This window comes from Oryx dammah, unplaced genomic scaffold (assembly GCF_014754425.2).
Source record: "Oryx dammah isolate SB20612 unplaced genomic scaffold, SCBI_Odam_1.1 HiC_scaffold_21, whole genome shotgun sequence".
NCBI lineage: Eukaryota > Metazoa > Chordata > Mammalia > Artiodactyla > Bovidae > Oryx > Oryx dammah.
In genome coordinates, this window is record NW_024070205.1 from 52,024,122 (window position 1) to 52,043,437 (window position 19,316).

A 19,316-nucleotide genomic window follows, 5' to 3' on the forward strand; every position below is an offset into this window, starting at 1 on the left:
TCCACCTGCCAATGCAGGGGACACAGGTTCGATCCCTGCTCCGAGAAGATCCCATGTGTCACAAGACAACCAAGCCCATACACCACAACTACTGAACCTGTGCTCTAGAGCCCAGGCACCGCAGGTACTCAGCCCATGTGTCATGACTACTGAAGTCTGAACTCTAGTGCCCGTGCTCTGCAACACGAGAATCTGCTGCAATGAGAAGCCCACGCGCCGCCACCAGAGAGCAAACCCTGCTCTCCACAAAGAGAGCAAAAGCCCAGGCAGCAACAAAGACCTAGTGCAGCCAAATAAATAAAAATTTAAAAATCACACACACACACTCCTTAGAGAGTGCCTGGCACCTACTAATAAGTACTATATTTAGTAAGTACTAAGGGTGCTAACTGCTGTCCTCTTATTCTGTCCCTACCTGGATAATATCTAATTGGTAAGAAGGAAGCTTGAAGTCTCATCTTAGAAGTTATTTCCTTAGTAGCCTTCCCTTTCCTGACTCTTAGTTTAGGTCCTCCTGTTTTAGGCTCTAAGAATATTCGTCTATTCTTATATTCATTTAGAAAGACACTTACTCTTTCTTCAAATATTTACTGAGAAATTTTTTTGGTGCTTGGAATACAATAGGGAATAAAAATGGAACTGGCTCCTGCCTTCATGGATCTTACAGTCTAGTGCGGCCCCTTTACAAGTCTCATTACACCCTGACCATACATTATTGTAACAGGTTCTGGTTGAATATCCGTCTTTCCTGCTGGACATTTGTACCAAGCTGGTGGGGCCTGGGACCCAACAAACATTTATTCATTAGTTCTTATTAAATGAATAAATGAACAAAATGGCTGAAGCACAGGCTCAATCCCTTGGGCAGGTGCCCATCTCCAGGAGTCCACTCTTAAGATGTAGGGGCTTTGGGGAGGCATCTAATGTTGGCTTCTGATCTCATAGAATTAATGACCTAGAGATGAGGAAGTGAGACTCCTGCCAGGGTGAGGGTGAGGTCTGACAAGGATGTGGGTCTCTTCTGGTGCTTGAGGAGATGGGGCAAGGGAAGGACGTGGATGGGGAGGGAAGAGAGAGACTGCTCTAGTGCCTGCAAGAGGCCCTGGTACCTGTGTGTGTGTGTGTGTGTGTGTGCTGGGGGTGGGGAGCAGGGCTATCCTAGGGACCTCTCATCCCAGAGAGGAAGAGGACAGGGAGAATGCTAGTGGAGGGGTTGGGAACAGACTTGCCTGGATCTGGTATAGGGCTGGTCCAGGTTCTCATGCTCACCTTGTGGAAAGAAGAAAGCTGGGAGCCAATATCTTGCAGGAAATCCTTCAAAGAATTCACTGTTTTGCTCAGTGGGGTATTTGGGGTCTTGGCTAGGTGATGTGCTGGAGTGCTTCCAAGCTGTGACAAGTCTCATATACCTATTGGAAGGCAGACCACAGATTGGTGTGGTTAGAGGCATAATAATTGCACATTTTCAGATGATCTCAGCAATTTCTTCCAGCCTCTGCTGGATTCCTCCTTCCCTTTTCATCTCAAACTCTCCCCCTTCTCTGGACCCTTATCCTATAGTTTAATGAAAACCAGCTATGGCTTTAAAGCCTTTGAGAACACAAAGCCCTGGAAGGCAATTAACAAGGGATGTGGTTATTATAGTAGGAATCTTGACTGGGCTTTGTGGAGTCTTGCAGATTGGGTTTGAGTTACTGCCTTCTCTAAGAAGATAAACAGTAACATTCACTTATAGTTCAATGGTGAAAGAGACAGTTTGGTATAGACTTTAGAACTAGGTTTTCTGGGTTCAAATCTCAATACTTCCACTTTCTAGCTGTGAAAATTTGGGCAAGTTGCTCCATGTTTTTGTGTCAATTTCCACATCTCTAAAATGAGAATGATAAATAATAGTACCTACTTCATATCACAGGGTTACTATGAGAGTTAATTCGATCAGTACGAGCAAAATGCTTTGAAAAATGGCACCCTGTGAGTGTGTGTGCATTCTCAGTCACGTCTGACTCTCTGTGATTCTATGGGCTGTAGGCCACCAGGCTACTCTGTCTGTGGGATTCTCCAGATAGGAATACTGGAATGGGTTGCCATTTCCTTCTCCAGATCTTTCCAACCCAGGGATGGAACCTGCGTCTCCTGTATCAGCAAGTGGATTCTATACCATTAAGGCAGAGGAACCAGAGATTAAATTGCCAACATCCGTTGCATCATAGAGGAAGCAGAGTCCCAGAAAAACATCTACTTCTGCTTTATTGACTACCCCAAAGCCTTTGACTTTGTGGATCACAATAAACTGGAAAATTCTTAAAGAGTTGGGAATACCAGAGCACCTTACCTGCCTCCTGAGAAATCTGTATGAAATCTGTCAAGAAGCATCTGTATGCAGTTAGAACCGGACATGGAACAACAGACTGGTTCCAAATTGGGAAAGGAGTATGTCAAGGTTGTATATTGTCACCCTGCTTATTTAACTTATATGCAGAATACATCATGTGAAATGCCGGCTGAATGAAGCACAAGCTGGAATCAATATTGCTGGGAGAAATATCAATAACCTCAGACATGCAGATGACACCACCCTTATGGCAGAAAGTGAGGAAGAACTAAAGAGCGTCTTGATGAAAGTGAAAGTTCAGTTCAGTCACTCAGTCATGTCCGACTCTTTGTGACCCCATGGACTGCAGCATGCCAGGCCTCCCTGTCCATCACCAACTCCCGGGGTTTGCTCAAATTCATGTCCATTTAGTTGGTGATGCCGTCTAACCATCTCATCTTCTGTCGTCCCCTTCTCCTCCCACCTTCAATCTTTCCCAGCATCAGGGTCTTTTCCAATGAGTCAGTTCTTCGCATCAAGTGGCTAAAGTATTGGAGTTTCAGCTTCAGCATCAGTCCTTCCAATTAAGGACTGATCTCCTTTAGGATGGACTGGCTGGATCTCCTTGCTATCCAAGGGACTCTCAAGAGTCTTCTCCAACACCACAGTTCAAAAGCATCAATTCTTCAACACTCAGCTTTCTTTATAGTGCAATTCTTACATCCATACATGACTACTGGAAAACCCATAGCTTTGACTAATGGACCTTTGTCAGCAAAGTAATGTCTCTGCTTTTTAATATGCTGTCTAGGTTGGTCATAGCTTTTCTTCCAAAGAGCAAGTGTTTTTTAATTTCATGGCTGCAGTCACCATCTGCAGTGATTTTGGCACCCAAAAGAGTAAAGTCTCACTGTTTCCAGTTTCCCCATTGATCTGCCATGAAGTGATGGGACCAGATGCCATGATCTTTGTTTTCTGAATGTTGAATTTTAAGTCAACTTTTTCATTCTCCTCTTTCAATTTCATCAAGAGGCTCTTTAGTTCTTTGCTTTCTGCCATAAGGGTGATGTCATCTGATGTATCTGAGGTTATTGATATTTTTCCTGGCAATCTTGATTCCAGCTTGTGTTTCATCCAGTCCAGCATTTCTCATGATGTACTCTATATATAAGTTAAATAAGCAGGGTGACAATATACAGCCTTGACATACTCCTTTCCCTATTTGGAACCAGTCTATTGTTCCATGTCCAATTCTAACTGTTGCTTCTTGACCAGCATCAGATTTCTCCGGAGGCAGGTCAGGTGGTCTGGTATTCCCATCTCTTGAAGAATTTTCCACAGTTTGTTGTAATCCACACAGTCAAAGGGTTTGGCATAATCAATAAAGCAGAAGTAGATTTTTTTTGGAACTTTCTTGTGTTTTTGATGATCCAGTGGAGGTTGGCAATTTGATCTCTGGTTCTTCTGCCTTTTCTAAACCAGATTGAAGGTCTGGAAGTTCAGAATCAGCAAACTAAAATGGACTGTTTCCACTGTTTCCCCATTGATTTGGAATGGGTGAATTTAACTCAGATGACCATTATATCTACTACTGTGGGCAAGAATCCCTTAGAAAAAATGGAGTAGCCATCATAGTCAACAAAAGAGTCCAAAATGCAGTACTTGGATGCAATCTCAAAAATGAAAGAATGATCTCTGTTCATTTCCAAGGCAAACTATTCAATATTACAGTAATCCAAGTCCATGCCCCAACCAATAATGCTGAAAGTGAAAGAGGAGAGTGAAAAAGTTGGCTTAAAACTCAACATTCAGAAAACTAAGTCTCTGGTCTCATCTGGTCCCATCACTTCATGGCAAATAGATGGGGAAACAATGGAAACAGTGAGATACTTTATCTTTTGGGGCTCCAAAATCACTGCAGATGGTGACTGCAGCCATGAAATTAAAAGACACTTGCTCCTTGGAAGAAAAGCTTTGACCAACCTAGACAGGATATTCAAAAGCAGAGACATTACTTTGCCAACAAAAGTCCTTCTAGTCAAAACTATGGTTTTTCCAGTAGTCATGTATGAATGTCAGAGTTGGACTGTGAAGAAAGCTGAATGCCGAAAAATTGATGCTTTTGAACTGTGGTGTTGGAGAAGACTCTTGAGAGTCCCTTGGATAGCAAGGAGATCCAGCCAGTCCATCCTAAAGGAGATCAGTCCTTAATTGGAAGGACTGATGCTGAAGCTGAAACTCCAATACTTTGGCCACCTGATGCAAAGAACTTACTCATTGGAAAAGACCCTGATGCTGGAGGAGAAGAGTATGACAGAGGAAGAGATGATTGGATGGCATCACCGTCTCGATGGACATGTGTCTGAGCAAGCTCTGGGAGTGGGTGATGGACAGGGAGGCCTGGCGTGCTGCAGTCCACGGGGTCGCAAAGGGTAGGACCCGACTGAGTGACTGAACTGAAATGAACCACCTGGGAAGCCCAACACCCTGCGAGGCACTCCTTAAATGTGAACTACTGTCATGCCTTTCAAATTGTTTTGTGCTATGTATTAAAAAATTTAAAATTAAATGTAATTAGTTGTTCTTTCTTTTCCCATTTCTTCCTGCTAGTGTCACATGATACAGTGTAGCGTAACAGAAAGAGGAATGTATTAGGTTCTGTTTCTACCTCTGTCTCTTAGGGTAGAGTGACCTTGGAAGGAACTCTCCAGTTCTTAGGTGTCTGCTTCCTCCTCCTAAACTGAAGATAAGAATCCCTCCTTTTGAGGAGAGGGTGGGATATTTGGAGAAAGTAACATGGAAACCTATATTACCATGTGTAAAATAGATAGCCAATGGGAATTTGCTGTGTGATTCAGGGAACTCAAACTGGGGCTCTGTAACAACCTTGAGCGGTGGGATGGGGAGGGAGATGGGAGGAGGTTCAAGAGGGAGGGGACATATGTATACCTATGGCTGATTCATGCTGATGTTTGGCAGAAACCAACACAATTCTGTAAATCAATTATCCTTCAATTAAATAAAATTTAAAATAAAAAACCCCAAGCTCTTAAAAAATACTGAAATTAACACATTTGCACCTTAAATAAAACACCCTAAAATTTTTTAGATCAAAAAAAAAAAGAATACCTCTTTTGTTTAAATTCACATGTTGCAGTGAGAACTCAGAGGCCAAGGATGTGAAATTACATGGTGAAACCATTAAGCTCAAAGTAAAAATGATACAGAAACATAGAGCAGCCTTTCTACATACCGATGATGCATTGTGGTATATGCCATTTTGGCCCAGGTGTTAAAGAAGTTCAGCCTCTGGATGAGGTCATTCACCCAGGAACTCAGGGCTTTACTTGACTTGTAGGCATATTTCTGTTGGGATTGAGAAACAGGCACATCATTTTTTTTAAAAGATTTGTCTTTGAAGTCATTAAGAACATATCTGTACACTTTGGTGACAGACTCAATTGCCAGAAATAAATAACTTGGCAAGAGGATGCTATTTTCCAACTGAAAGCACTTAGTGAGAAATCTGAAAACTCTTAACCAGGGCAGATCAGCACGGTCTTAACAGTGCTTTGGATAAAACACTTGCAAGTTTCCATCCTGGCTAGTCTTTCCTCATTCTTTTCAAGTTCTCCAATCAGTCTTCATTGCTGCCCACCCCTCTACCCACCCACTTCTTTCCCCTTATCTGGGAAGATTACCTTCACAGGCCATTAAGTCTAAGTAATCTCAACTTTCTGGCCTTCCCCTATACAAAATTCTATAAATCTCCACCCACTGTCTCTTTCCCCCGCTCTTTTCCTTCCAGTTTCGAGTCAAGCTGGTTCCTGCCCCTGTGCACTGCACAGCACTTCTGGAGTGTTTTTGCTTTTCTGAAGCTTCAACTTTTATTTTCCATCCCTTTGTTTATTAACACACTCTTCTATCTTAAATACACAAGCCACCTAACACGCAATCCTGCTTGTTTGATCCTCAACAGAATAGCGAACTGCATTCAAGAATAGATTAAAAGGATCATAAACAGTGATCAGGTGGGATTCAGCCCTGGGAGGTAAGGATGGTTAAACATTAAGATAAAAAAATGTGATACACCACAATGTAGGAATGAAGGATAAAAATCCTATGATCATTTCAATAGATGCCCAAAAAGGATTTGACAAAATTCAACATCTTTTCATGATAAAAACTCTACACAAATTATGTAGAGAAACAATGTTCCTCAGAAGAATGGGGGTTGCCAGAAGTAGATGGGAGGGGGAAATATGATAATGTAGATCAAAGAGTACAAATTTTCAGTCATAAGAAGAAGAATGACTTTTGAGGATCTAAAGCATAGTAATAATATGGTATTTTGTACTTAAAAATTGCCGAGAGTAGATCTTGATCATTCTTATCACCATAAAAAAAGTTAACTGTGTTAACTACGTGAGGTGATAGATGCATTAATTATCTTGACCTTGGTAATCATTCTACAATGTATATGTATATCATATCATCATGTTGTACACTTTAAGTATATACAACTATCATTGTAAAATTTTCCTCAGTAAAGTTAATAAAAACACCACTCTAATTGTGTGTTGCAAAGGAGGCAAAAAAGGCCCCTTGTAGCTCTCTAGGCTTGATCTTCTTTTCTCTAGTCAGGCTTCTTGAACAAGTTCATTGACTCCTGTCCCCTCTTCCCATTGCCTGCCAAACCTATTGTCGTTTGGTATCTTCATTAGAAGTCATCAAGGACCTTACACATTCCATATTCATGATCCCACCCTACACTCATCCCTCCCATTTGTCTAATTTGTATTCTCTGCAGCTTTTGACTAATTTGATTACTTCCTCCCTCTCCTGCCTTGACTTCTGTGTCCACACTCAATCCTAACTTTCTCTTGAATTCTCTACTTCTAAGGTTTCATTCTTTGACTCCTCCTCTGTTTCCCTCCCTTTCAGATGGTGTTCCCTAATATTCCCTCAGCTTTCTCTCCCTACTTTACATTCTCTCAGATCTAATTCACTGTGGTTTCTATTACTTTGTCTAAGCTGATAGTACGGATATCTTGCTTTGCACTCTCATCCACTTTTTCTGGGATAGCTTCACTTGGAAGCCTCCCCTAGCTTCTCGAGATGTTTCATGTCCAAAACCGGATATCAGCATCTGCCCTCGAACAGCCTCTGTTTCTGCCCACTCTGTCTCTAAATGGTACTATTGCCCACCTAATTGTCCAAGCCATACATTTCTCCCTGGCTAATTTCAGCTCTTGCCATTTGGTCAGATGTGCCCTCATTTCACCCATAGGTAACTAAACCTAGAGGATTCCAATTGAGCCATGCTCTCTCGACTTAAATTTGAACGCATGTGACTCCCAGCCCTTTCACTAGTTAACTTTCTCAGTAAGTCACGAAGCCGCTCTGCTGCTCAGTTTCCATATCTGTAAAATAAGGATATTGGAGCAGAGGAACCCCAAGATCCTTTCAAGCTGTGAAGCCTTATGATTCTAAGTATGTGCAGCTTGCAGATCCAATATTTCAATTTTGTTCACAGTTTGCACTCAGTTTTTAAGTATTTATAATTGTCATTGCTTTCTCTAAACTCTATGTTTTCTACTATAGGTTTTAAAAATACCTTTATTGAGATATAATTCACAAACCATATAATTTATTCATCAGGATTCTGTCCATTCATCAGGAATATTTGAGTTGCTTCCATCTTTTGGCTCTGAATAATGCTGCTGTGAACAGTCATGACAAGTTTTTTTGTGTGGGTAAGTGTTTCAACTTCTCTTGGGAATATACCTAGGGTTGGAACTGATGGGTCAAATGGCAACTCTATGTTTAACTATTTGAGGAAATAAAATACTATTTTCCAAAAGTGGCTACACCATTTTACCAAGAGCAGTATATGAAGATTCCAATGTCTCTGTATCCTTGCAATGTTTATTATTGTCTGCATTTTTTATTCTGACCATCATGAGCATGAGTGAGTGCTCTGTTGTGTCCGACTCTTTGTGACCCTGTGAACAGTAGCCTGCAAGCCTCCTCTGTCCATGGGATTCTCCAGGCAAGAATACTGGAGTGGGTTGCCATGCCCTCCTCCAGGGGATATTCCTGACCCAGGGATCAAACCAGCATCTTTGCGTCTCCTGCACTGGCAGGTGGATTCTTCACCATTGCACCACCAGGGAAGTAACCATCCTAGTAGGATGTGAAATTATACCTCATTCTGGTTTTGATTTGCACTTCCTTGATGATGAATGATGTTGAGCATCTTTTCATGTGTCTGCCTACATTTTGATTACAAATACATTTTAGAAAGTAGGCAAATTCACAAAGATGTAATCCACAAATAATAAGAATTGACTGTGTGTCTGTCTGTGTGTGATTTCATCCTTATTTTTGAGCATATCCTGCTGATGCTTGTAGCTGTAGTTCATTCCCTTTCACTGTTGGTATAGTCTAACGTATGAATATACCATGTATTTTTCCATCCTATTGTGAATGACACATTTTAGTTGTCTCCAGTATTTTACCATTATAAATAATGATGTTCTGAATACTTCTGTACATGTTTCTTGATACTCATGTGCAGGGGATTATATACTTTTTATATTGTTGAGATTATACTGTATATGCTATTTCGAATCTTTAAAAAATTTTTTATTTACAAAACAATATAACAAGCATTTCTCCCTCCTTTGCAATTTGTTTCGAATGTTTTAGTGATTCCCCTAAAAATTACAGCAATGCATACTTAATTTGTAAAAATCTATGGGTTATTATTACTTTTAATGTCCTTCTCTGAGACCTAAAAATTCCATATCCTCCCCACCCTTGGCTTATATGTTATTGTTGACCCTTTCTATTCTTGACCTTTCCATTTCAAAATGTTCAATATTCTATCTATCTTTAAAAACAATAATCCCACTGGATATTAATATTGTTGTTGCTTTTTATTTTTCTTAAAATTTATTCACCACCTCATTTACCACTTTTCCGCCTCTTCATTCCTTCTCACTTCTCAGAGCTTCCCCCCTTACCTCCTTCCACCTTTCTGCTGGAAATGAGGAAAGGCATTCAGGGCTTCCCTTACCATTTGCTAATGATGAACTCTCTCAGCATTTTCTTGTTTTGGTCTTTTTTATTTCATCTTTTGTTTTTAAAGTTTTTTTTTTTTTTTGATGTGGACCATTTTTAAACTCTTCATTGAATTTGCTGCAATGTTGCTTCTGTTATTTTATTTTGGCTACAAGGCACGTGGGATCTTAGCTCCCACACCAGGGAGCTAAGAATCCTCACTCCCTGCATTGGAAGTCAGAGTCTTAACCAATGGACTTCCAGAGAATTCCCGTTATCTTCATTTTTGAAACAAAAGTTTTGTATATACAATTTTAGTTTAACAGTTCATTTTGTTTGACACGATGGAGATACCATTTCCATTCCTTTGAAAGTTACTTTTTTCTAGCTGCTTTTGAAGAGTTTTTCTTTGATTTTCTGCAGGTTCATTAGGATGTATCTATGCATAAGTTAAAAAAGATGTATACTGCTTGGGATTCATTGAAATTCTTACATCTATCAATTCTGGAAAACTCTCAGCTCTTATTCCTTTAATTACTGCCTCTGCTTCATCCTCTCTCTTCTCCCCTTCTGAACTTCAGTCAAACTAATGTTGGACAGTCTGTTTGCCCTCTGTACATCTTCATAGCTCTTTCATAGTTTCCATTCTTAGTCTCTCTGGGTTGCATTCTGGATATTTTCTTATGATCTTTTATTTTTTGCCTATAGAAATTTTTTTGGCTAATAGAAACAATTTATTGCCAGAGAGCAAATGGGCCAAGCGAGGCCAGAATTTTGAGGCAGCACACACTTCACCCCCATCTCCTACATTACAAAAGAAATTTTTATAGCCACCAGCCCTCTGCACAAGCAACATCCCTTTACCCCCACCTTCTCCCCGTCCCACTGTACACAGCTGCCTGGCTCCCTCCAGTCACTGGTTCCCAGTAGACCTAGGCCTGCAGTGAGTTTACGTTGGAACTGACCTGGGACCCGAGCTCATCTTAGTGCTGGGCACCAGCTGGCCCCTACCAGGCCCATGCTCTCTTTGTGGACCTGTTCTCAGTCCCATCTCCCTTGATGTGCCTCTTGGATGCCCTAGTAGGGGTGGGATGGGGCTGTCAGCCCAGTGCTTTTCGCTTTTTTGAACTTTCAAAATTTTAACTTGGGTTTCTTGAATCTAAAACATATGTGTTTTTATACACACTTATGTAAGCGGGTGTTTTATAGAAGTATACATATTTTTATAATCCTTAAAAATGACAGTGTTCTAAAACTTAAAAAAATTTCTTAGAGAAAAAGATCTTAGAGATCTTTCTAGCATATCAACACATACCTTATTATTTGGATATATCATAATTTATCTAACCAGATTTCCATTAAGTGGTATTCGAGTTGTTTTCAGCTTTATGCTGAAACATAAAAAGCCCTGCAACAAATATCTCTTAGATAAATTTATTTAAGTAGAATTGCCAAATTGCCCTCTCAGATTTTATTAATATATACTCACACCAAAGGTATATATTGTCACCAAAAGTATATATAAAAGTCAACATCTTTTAATGGATACATAATATTTCATCATGAATCTATACCACAGTTAACTTACCCTTTCCCTAGAACTAGGGCATTTATTTCAATCAAGCATGTGAATGGGAAAGGATAATTGCTTACCTGCCACAATTTGGGCACTTTTGTATTAAGAAAAGAGTCATATATTTCCTCCAATTCTTGGGTAAGGATAATCTCTCCTTTTATAGCAAGTCGAAGATCTTTCAGAGACTTATGTATAATAGATAGCAACTGATCAAATCTTTCAATTTCTTGGATCAAAAAGGTTAGCAAGACACAGTGGATAAGTGGATCATAGCCTGGATTAAAAGAAGAAAAAAACGGTGGCATCTTTCAGATAAGATGAGGCTTTACTTGGAGAGATATAACTTTGGAAATTAAAGGAGTTTGATGTGAGTAGCCCAAGGATTGAAAACTATTTTCTGCAAAAGGCCAGTTAGTAAATATCCCAGGCTTTGTGGGATACTCAGCTCTCCCAGTGTAGAGCAGGTGCAGGCATAGACAACGTGAAACCAAATAATCATGGTGGCACCACAGTAAAGCTCTATTTGTGGGCACTCAAATTTGAATTTCATAAAATATTTGTGTCATGAAATATTATTATTCTTTTGACTTTTTCAACCATTAGTTTAGCTTGTAGGCTCCAAAATGAATCTTTAAAAAAAAAAAACTTTATTTTGTATTGGGGTATAGCAGATTAACAATGTTGTGACAGTTTCAGGTGAACAGTAAAGGTTGAATCTCTTTAAAGGGTTAAAGTATGGATGTTGAAAATTTAATAGGGCAAATTACCACAGTCCAACACTTTGGCCTCTCAGAGCTGGGTGTGGAGCCAACTCTGGACAATGAGGATTGCTCTGTCTCCTCTGGATCTGCCGTCCCTCCCTCCCCTTTTCTCCTCAGAGTGCAGAAGTCTCCCAGCTTGGAGAGGGTCAGAGAGCCCACCTAAATCTCCCTGCCCAAAATGCTGTTCCATCAGGCAGAGAAGCAAAAAGGACAGAGACTTAAAAGCTCTGTAGAATCTCTCAAGCAGACTTGCTCTTTTCTGGTTTTCTACATCGTTATTACTCCTTTACTTTTTGTCTTGGGGTCATGGACCTTCCCCCTGTCTACCCCTGCCCCCATCATTTTCTCTTCTGTTCCCCATCACCCAGCTTGGAGAGAGAAGAGGGCATTACGGAGTTAGTTTTCCATCTCACACTGGCCTTTCCACTTTGTTAGTAACTTTTGTCCTCCTGATGCTGGAGTCCTTTCCTGAGGAGGCTGGCGTGAGGGGAGGAAGGTCATGTCCCAGGCTTACCTTTGGGATCTTTATGAAAAGACTCCCAGATGGGGCTTAACATGATGTACTTCAGTGTGCTTGGAGTTCCAGCCCATTCTTCTTTCTCTACAGACAGTGGCAGACGCGTTAGCATGTCCGATAAAATTGCCATCACCAGCTCATCCTTGCTCTTCTCATGACTGCAAGGAAATCAAAAGAAAAAAGGAGATATAGGCTTGTCTAATCTGGGAGGGCCCTCTATGTAGGCCCCATCTGAAGGTAAACACAAATTCACAGAACCACAGAACTGTGATATGGAGACCACAGAGACTTACAGAGACCATGGAGTTCATTTCACTTTACAGGTGAGAAAACTGCCCAATGCACTTCAGACATTTGCAAGGAGATTCATATTTTTAAAGTTTTCTTAAGGTTTCTTTGAAAAGTATTCATCTGAATGCATCTGCATGAAACAAGTACCAAGACTGGGATGCAAACAAGGAGGTAACCAGACAGAGGATGCTTCAGTAGCTTGATAGGTTACTCAACTGCATGTCAGATTCCTCTGTGTTCATACATAGGGCTTCCTGGTAACACACTCAGCGGTGGTGACAGGAGAACAGCATGTGTATAGGTCTGGTAGTAGTAAGGCCATACAAACACTGAAGACAGAGGAGGTCTTTGGAATCCTTTTACAGATGCAGAAATCAGGGTTCAGGGAGATGATAGGACCTCCCTGTACAGTGGATGAAGAGGGAATGGGGTACACCTCTTTTGAGTTCCATCACTCTGTTACTCTATATATTAGTATAACTGTGTATATATATATATATATATATATACATATATATATATATATGTACTGGTTTTCCAGCAAACATTCCAGGTTTCACACAGTTGAATGAATGTGGTCCTTCGAAATAAGTGATAATCTGGTGATAAGCTGTGTATTTAGTTTAACAGTGCAGAGGATGAGATGGTTTGATGCCATGTCAACTTAATGGACATGAGTTTGAGCAAACTCCAGGAGATGGTGAAGGACAGGGAAGCCTGGAGTGCTGCAGTCCATGGGGTTGCAAAGAATCAGACACGACTGAGCAACTGAACAACAACAAAAACAACAAGAGCTGCTTCTGAGACAGTTTACAACTTGCACGAACTAACGTTTTCCTAGTTTTGTCATTATACTTTGTTTTTGACATTAAAGTAGGATTATTCAGTGGAACTCATCCAAATGGTTGAAGGATCAAAAGATTAAAAAAAATCAAACTTATATTCTAAGTGTAAGATTTGCTTACCACTGAAGACATTTCCTTGAATGTGAGAGATCTTTCAAGTCAAGTCCCACAAACAAGTTTCTAGTAAACTTTTTAGCAAAGGTGGCCTAAATGCAATAATCGTAGCCTCTCCACATGACCAAAGGGATATTAATACACATACTTGTCTGCTTATTAAAAGCATTCCCTTATAATCATCTCATCTCTTACCGGTGTATTTACTGAATGCTAAAAGAGCAGAATTGGGCTTCCCTGGTGGTCCAGTGGTTAAGACTATGCTGCTTCCACTGCAGGCAGAGGGAGGGACACAGGTTCCACCCCAGGTGGGTAACTAAGATCCCTGTGTGCTGCGTGGTGCCCCCACCCCCTAAAAAAGCAGGGGTTGTTGTCAACCTCATTAAAAAGAGAAAAGTGCAGAATTAATCCTTAAAAGTGTAGGGCCTGCAGGAAATTCAACCTGATATTCTGGGGACATGCTGAAGGAGTTCCAATTGCATAGTCTTCTATCTCTAAATGTCAGCTTTCCTTCTGTGTCACAGGTAGTTAATATATATTCATTTTGTCAGTGAAATGAGTATCCAATGATCTTATTTTGTTTCAGTAGATTTGATCTTGACGGATATGAACAAATAGCTAAAGTCATAGCCAAATCCAATGAGATGTCATTAAAAATTTTTTTTTTTAAATATATGGACCATTAAAAAAATCCTTATTGAATTTGCTACAATATTGCTTCTGCTTTATATTTTGGTTTTTTGGCCATGAGGCATGTGGGATCTTAGCTCCCTGACCAGGGATTGAACCCATATCCCCTGCATTGGAAAGTGAAGTCTTAACCACTGGACCACCATGGACGTCCCCAGATGTCATTTTAACATGAGTCGTGTTGTCTAAAGAGACAGAAAGACTAAGAGAATGCAGGATTCCAGTGGGTTCAGAGATTTTCTAGGTAGATAAATAAAAATGTGAGCTTCTCAGGTGGCCCTAGGGGTAAGGAATCTGCCTGCCAAAGAATCTGCCTGCCAAGGAATCCGCCAGACACAAAAGGGGTTTGATCCGTGGATCAGGAAGATCCCCCGGAATAGGTAATGGAAACCCACTCCAGTATTGTTGCCTGGAAAATTCTATGGACAGAGCAGTCTGGCAGGCTGCAGTCCATGGGGCCCCAAAGAGTCGAACACTACTGGGTGACTGAGCACACACAGAAACACACACACACACGCATATATAGGTCCTATAGAAGTAAATATAACATTTCATATTTATACAGATTGAGTTAAAAAATACTAGGTACAATTCACTCATTCAATGAAGATTTATCTCGAACCTACTACAGGCTTGGTAATTATATGTGTGTGTGTGCTCCTGTGTATGTAAACTTGCTTCTCTGTCATTTGGAGCATTTAGTTTCTGTGTCTTTTGACTGTATTTTTCTGTAAGTAATATATTGTATATCTTCAAATGGATATTTAATAATTTACAACTAATATTTTTTCCTAGTGAGTTCTTACCTGAATATGAGGTTGGTGATGGTAAATCTTGGCTGCATGCCAATGAGATTATCAATGAACTTCTGGGCCTGGATCTCCCTGAAACCCCTTGTGGCCTCAGGGTGTAATTCTAGGAGCTCAGGAGGGTCGTCATCAGGTAAAGATTGGATAGTGCGTATGTAGTCCTTCATGCTTCCAGATTTTGGCAGTGGCTAATATATGTGAAAATTTAAACACTGGTTAGTTTTTACCTACTGAAACATTTACTTTTGGCAATGTATGAAGGTGATATTTCCCCATGAAATTTTATACATTATTTTATGCTTATTTGTTGATGGTATACTCTAGATACTTCTGTCAAAAGTTGCACTTGGGCGATGTTATAAAGTGCAGTTTCATGACAGACACATATAACTTTCTCATTGGAAAAAGTGAGAAAGGAAAAAAGAAAGGAGGGTGACTCTGACTACCCATTGCCTCAATGACCTATAGCCACCGATACTGGATGCACTCAAGATTTAAGAAGTCATTTTACTTTGGTAAAACCTATAGAAGACATGGGAGCATGATCTTAAGAATAACTGAAGAGACTAAGGGAGTTGGCGGGGGGTTGGGGTGGGCAAAACTGGGGAAGATGGTCAAAAGGGACACACTTCGTTAAAATAAACAAAAACAAAAAACCATGTGAGTTAAAAAGTTATTTAATAGGGAAATGAAAAGCTTTTGCTTCCTGTTTGCCAGGTATATTTCCCAGTTGACAAGTTATAACCAAGTACTGATTGGATAAATGCTCTGTAAGGTAAGCAGTTATTCCTTTGGCTGACCCAAGGTCACAACTAATTAAGAAAAAATATATTTTTAAAAACTTATTAAGTCATAATGATAAAGGTGGCTGTGCTGGTTAAAAATATGTCAAATTCTTTAGTTCTTTAACCCTTCAAAAGATGGAATCTAATTCTCCTTTTCTCAACTGGAGCTTGGACTAAGTGACTGCTTCTGTCAAACATAAATAAAGTGGAAGGATTGGAGTGGGACTTTATTTTTTTTTAAGCTTTAAAATAAAATTTTATTTAAAAAAATTCAGCTCACAACATATATATTATTCTACCCCCTCTCTACCCCTACTCCCCACCACCTTTACTGAGGTATAATTGAAAAATAAAGCTATATATATTTAAGGTATATAACATGATAATTTGATACAAATGTAAGTTGTGAAATAATGATCACAATCAAATTAATGAACACATCTATCACATCCATATAGTTATTTTTTTGTTATTGTTGTAGTGATATTGCTTACCATCTGTTATCTAGCATATTTCAAGTTTACAATACAGTATTATTAACTATAGTTTTCATAGCCTATTTTATAGCCTATTTATCTTATAACTGAAAGTTTGAGCCCTGTGACCAATATTTCTCTCTGGAGTGAGACTTTGGAGACCAGGTCTTAAAAGGCACTGCAGCTTCTTCCCTTCCTCTTGGTTAACTCACTCTGGGGATGCCAGTTGCCATCTTTTGAGGACCATCAATCGGCCCCAGTGCTTCCAAATGATGGAAGATGAGTTGACCTATGGCCAACCCATGAACTTGTGAGTGAGTTTGGGAGTAGATCCTCCAGCCTCTGTTAAGCGTTCATGACTGCAGCCCCAGACGATACCTTGACTGTCACCTTATGAGTAACCTCGAGGCAGAACAGTGCGGCTACACTGCTCCAAGGATATGTGCTAGTGCAGTTTTTGTTTATTAGATTATAAACTGATTCATAAGAGATGCATGGTGTTAAAAGTGAATTATATCGGCGTGGACCAAAAGGGACAGAGGCAGTGAAACATGGAGAGAGGACTTCAGGTTCCTGTACAACTACAGACAGGAAGCATGTGAGAAAACTATTTAGCTGTCAACAAGGGCTACTTTGGAACCAAGATCCCAGTGGAGGGAGGCAAGAGCCTCTGAATCCTCGCAGGAAATAAGACTGAGTCCTAATCAAGGAAATGCAGCATTTACCCATTGGGGTTTCAGAATTTCTGTGGACTAGTGACTGCTGTGTGTCTTCCATTTTCCCCTCTCTGCAGGGAAGACACAGTCCTATGCCTCTCCCATCATTGCCTGTGATGTAAATGGTAGCCATTGAGCGTAGATCAAACGTCTTTTAGTTTTTATTTTGTAAAAGCCACATTTTTTTTTGGCATATTATGCATATTTCTTCTGTGGTGTGAGCTTTCAAAACCATGACTGATTTTCCAGTTTCCATGATTTTTTTCTACAAAATCAAAGAAGCTATAATCTTTTGAAATAAAGGGAAAAACCGATAGAGGCATTGGATCCACTGATCTGAAGATGAAACAAAGACCAAAGACCAGGCTACCTAGGTAAGAAGTGTCTGTTGAGAGGGAAGGGCTGAGTCAAGTAACACTGCTACCTGTGGACTCCACTTTTATCTTTCCCATCAATGAGTTTAATAGCAAAACACTTGTGATGACTTCCACTGAGTCAAACTTTTGGTCTCCTCTGAGTCCTGTCCCTAGGGCAAACTGCTGATTCTTCTCCAGCAAGTGTATTTTCACATTGTAGACTTTGTTCCCATAAAACACCACCAACACCTAGGGCTCTGTCCTGTTGGTGGTGTTCTCCTTCAATGGGCCCTACTCTTCAATAATGCCTCTTCCACTGCCCTGAAGACTGTATTTTCCAATGTACCATTCACTGTGCTGGACATTCTTTGTCATCAGACCTCGCAGGGAAAGGTTTTTTTCCTGCTCATGATTTTATAAAGTAGTGGATTTTCCTGAGGGCCAGAGCTGGCTGGAGACTGACTTCTCTGAGGTTGGGACGACATGCTTTCTTTATGATCTCTGTTTTGTGCAGTCTGGTTGTGTGTCATAAATGAAGAGCTGGCAACAGCAAGAGGAATCTCTAGAGGACTTTGGTTTTGTGACAGGTGAGATGCTTCAGGCTTCCTCTGGTGATGAGGAACTGTGAGTGTCTGGGAGTCTCCTGTGGAGGTGTGGGTCAACAGTGGCCTGCCGTGGGGTCAGACACACTGGCAGCAGCAGTGCTGGGAGGCTCGGAGTGTTGGCATAAATCCTCTTGGAGGAGGTCGCCATACACCCTACCATACAGACTGCCAAGTGTCTTTTAATTAAAAGATCTTCATATGAAGGGGAACTACTTAGGGAGTTACACCAAAGGAACTGCACCCAAAGAGTCTCATCTGCTCAAGATCCTTGACCTTAACACTGTAATGGAATGAGAACTTTCAGGGGTCTCAGAGGGAGTGAGAACATTTGGCATCTAGAAAGAAAGTAAACCATTTGTGGCCAAGGATTTTGAAAGTTTAAAAACATTGCCTCAAATTCTTTAACTCTCCTGTCAATCTGATTCTGTGGCTGCTTGACCAATAGAACAGGATACAGAATAAACATTTTGTGTCAAGTCTGGTCCTAGGCCTTGAGTGTTAAAGAGAGGAAAACAAAAAAAAGCAGTAACTGACCACTGACAAAGAAGAGACATGCATTGTTCACATGGCTAGGAAAGTGGCTTTCTTGATAGCTTCAAGGAAAACATTGATCAATTAATGAGGGCCACAGGGAGACGTCGGGGCTTCCCAGGCGGTGCAGTGGGAAAGAATCCACCTGCCAATGCAGGAGACGCGGGAATCTCAGGTTCGATCCTTGGATCAGGAAGATCCCCTGGAGAAGGAAATGGCAATCCATTCTGGTAGTCTTGCCTGGAAAATTCCATGGAAAAAAGAGTCTGGTGGGCTATAGTCCATGGGGTCACCAAGAGTCAGATGTGACTGAACAGAAGCACGGAGAAACGTCAACTAACAGAGACATTAATAGAAAATTATCTGCAGAAACTAAGATTATGACAAGGAAGAGGAAGAGCTGGCAAGTTTTTATGACAAAACTGTCATAAAATTACAGCATTTAAAGCAACTAAATAATTGAACTTATGATGTTAGAATCCTATTCTGTAGTCTGATAGAATTCTGCCAGTGGAATTATCTGCTTCTATGTTACCATGTTTCATATTTTCTTGAGCATACTTAAGTAACAGTCTGTATACAAAACTATGCCCACTGTACTTTTTTGTAATTTAAAAAACTTTCAAGGATAATTTTATCTTAAGGGTTGAATTTAGACTCTAAACAACTAGAGCATTATTTAAAAGTTTTTCTTTTTCTCTTAATGGAAATCTAAAAAACAACTCATAGCTTTTCCTGCCTTAACAGATTGTGTCGTCTTCCTTCTCACCTTCCATCATCTCCCTTATGCAAAATCCCACCCGTCACATTCATGTCAAGTCCTCTCTCTACGCTCTCAAACCAGAGATCTGGAGGATTTTTCCCTCCG

At 40.4% G+C, this 19,316-nt stretch overlaps 1 protein-coding gene across 1 annotated transcript in view; it reads right to left on the reverse strand.

Annotated features, from left to right (window-relative positions):
- DNAH14 (dynein axonemal heavy chain 14) overlaps positions 1–19,316 on the reverse strand; it is a 361,705-nt gene that overhangs the window by 7,146 nt on the left and 335,243 nt on the right. The window contains exons 77-81 of the mRNA XM_040262849.1: positions 14,977–15,167; positions 12,228–12,388; positions 11,030–11,226; positions 5,565–5,677; positions 1,270–1,409 (exon numbers count right to left, since the gene is read on the reverse strand). Coding sequence (XP_040118783.1) covers positions 1,270–1,409; positions 5,565–5,677; positions 11,030–11,226; positions 12,228–12,388; positions 14,977–15,167 — 802 coding nt within the window. The remainder of the gene's footprint in view (positions 1–1,269; positions 1,410–5,564; positions 5,678–11,029; positions 11,227–12,227; positions 12,389–14,976; positions 15,168–19,316) is intronic.